The sequence below is a fragment of the Mus musculus genome, chromosome 9, assembly GCF_000001635.26.
Source record: "Mus musculus strain C57BL/6J chromosome 9, GRCm38.p6 C57BL/6J".
In the NCBI taxonomy this organism is placed as follows: domain Eukaryota; kingdom Metazoa; phylum Chordata; class Mammalia; order Rodentia; family Muridae; genus Mus; species Mus musculus.
The window spans coordinates 124,441,548-124,442,911 of record NC_000075.6 but is presented as its reverse complement, the minus strand read 5'-3'; the positions used below and the strand labels follow the sequence as shown (position 1 = coordinate 124,442,911).

Here is a 1,364-nt window from a genome sequence, read left to right as displayed (position 1 = left end):
TCATCACTTCCTGTATGACCTCTTCCACTTCCTTGTGACATCATCTGCAGGCCCTTCCCACCCCTGACCCCTCTCCCTGTGACATCATCACTGCCCCCACACCCTGTGCAACCCCGGCCACTTCCTTGTGACGACCCTGTCACCTGACTCTGTGACCCCGCAGGGCGAGGCTGCCCCGAAAGGTCGGGAAGCTGAGCTACGCAGACTTTGTATGGTTCCTGCTCTCCGAGGAGGACAAGACTACGCCCACCAGGTGAGGGGCGGTGCCCCGGTCGGCCACGGCCTTTGCTCTCTCCTGACCCCACACCTCGCTGTTCTGTGGCCACGCCCACTGACTGGCCACTTGCCAACATGGCCACACCCACAGGATGCTGTGACTCCACCCCCACCCCCCACCCCGCTCAATCCTGGCTCTGCCCCTCTCTGACTGACCGCAATCACTGATGCCATGACCCCACCCCATGAACTCTGACCCTGATCGTGTGACCCCCACCCCTATGACCCCTGATGCCACCCACAAATGCCATGTTGTCTGACCCTTACCCTGTGACCCCCACCTCTTGACTGTGACCCCGCACACTGCCCCTGCCCCTGTGACCTCTGACCCCTGACCCCCCTACCCCACAGCACCGAGTACTGGTTCCGTTGCATGGACCTGGACGGTGACGGCGCTCTCTCCATGTTTGAGCTCGAGTTCTTCTATGAGGAGCAGGCCCAGCGCATGGCCGCCCGGGGTGTGGAGCCCCTCCCCTTCCACGACCTTGCACGCCAGGTGCTCGACCTCGTCGCCCCGCGCTGCCCCGGTGAGCGGGCAGCCAGGACTCCGACCATGGGCAACCTCTGACCCTGTGGGGGACTCCTGACCCCTGGGGTTAGCCTGTGACCTCCAGGGTGACCTCTGATCCTACCTCCCCAATGTGAGCTCAGGTTGCCTTGGGTGTGACCCCTGACCCCGGGTGACATCACGGGCAACCCTGGTAGGGGTGGCCCTGTGCGTGACCCCATGTGACCCCCGACCCCCAGGCCGGATCACGCTGCGCGACCTGAAGCAGTGCGGCCTGGCGGGTGAGTTCTTCGACGCCTTCTTCAACGTGGACAAGTACCTGGCACGGGAGCAGCGCGAGCAGGCGGGGACTCCGCAGGTGGGTGTGGTCTGGGGGGCGGGGCCTGGGGTGTGGGTGGTGTTGCAGCGGGCGTGGTCCAAACCGATGGGGTAAGAGCAGGCACCAAGTGGGTGGGATTCGGGGGCGGGGCTGGGGCGGGGTCAGGAGAGGAAAGTTGGATGGACAGAAAGTAATGTGGAAGTAGGGAGAGGGGAACAGGAAGTGACTCTGGGAACAGGAAATGCGGTCATAGTGGGTAAG

General features: G+C 63.9%; 1 protein-coding gene across 1 annotated transcript; it reads left to right on the top strand.

The window, feature by feature from the left end:
- Positions 1-8: 8 nt before the first annotated feature.
- On the top strand, positions 9-1,232 carry LOC108167320 (serine/threonine-protein phosphatase 2A regulatory subunit B'' subunit delta-like). Its single transcript, XM_011249870.3, has 3 exons — positions 9-253; positions 628-803; positions 1,024-1,232. The coding sequence occupies exons 2-3, from the start codon at positions 650-652 to the stop codon at positions 1,215-1,217; spliced, it is 348 nt and encodes a 115-aa protein (XP_011248172.2). The 5' UTR covers positions 9-253; positions 628-649; the 3' UTR covers positions 1,218-1,232.
- Positions 1,233-1,364: the final 132 nt, after the last annotated feature.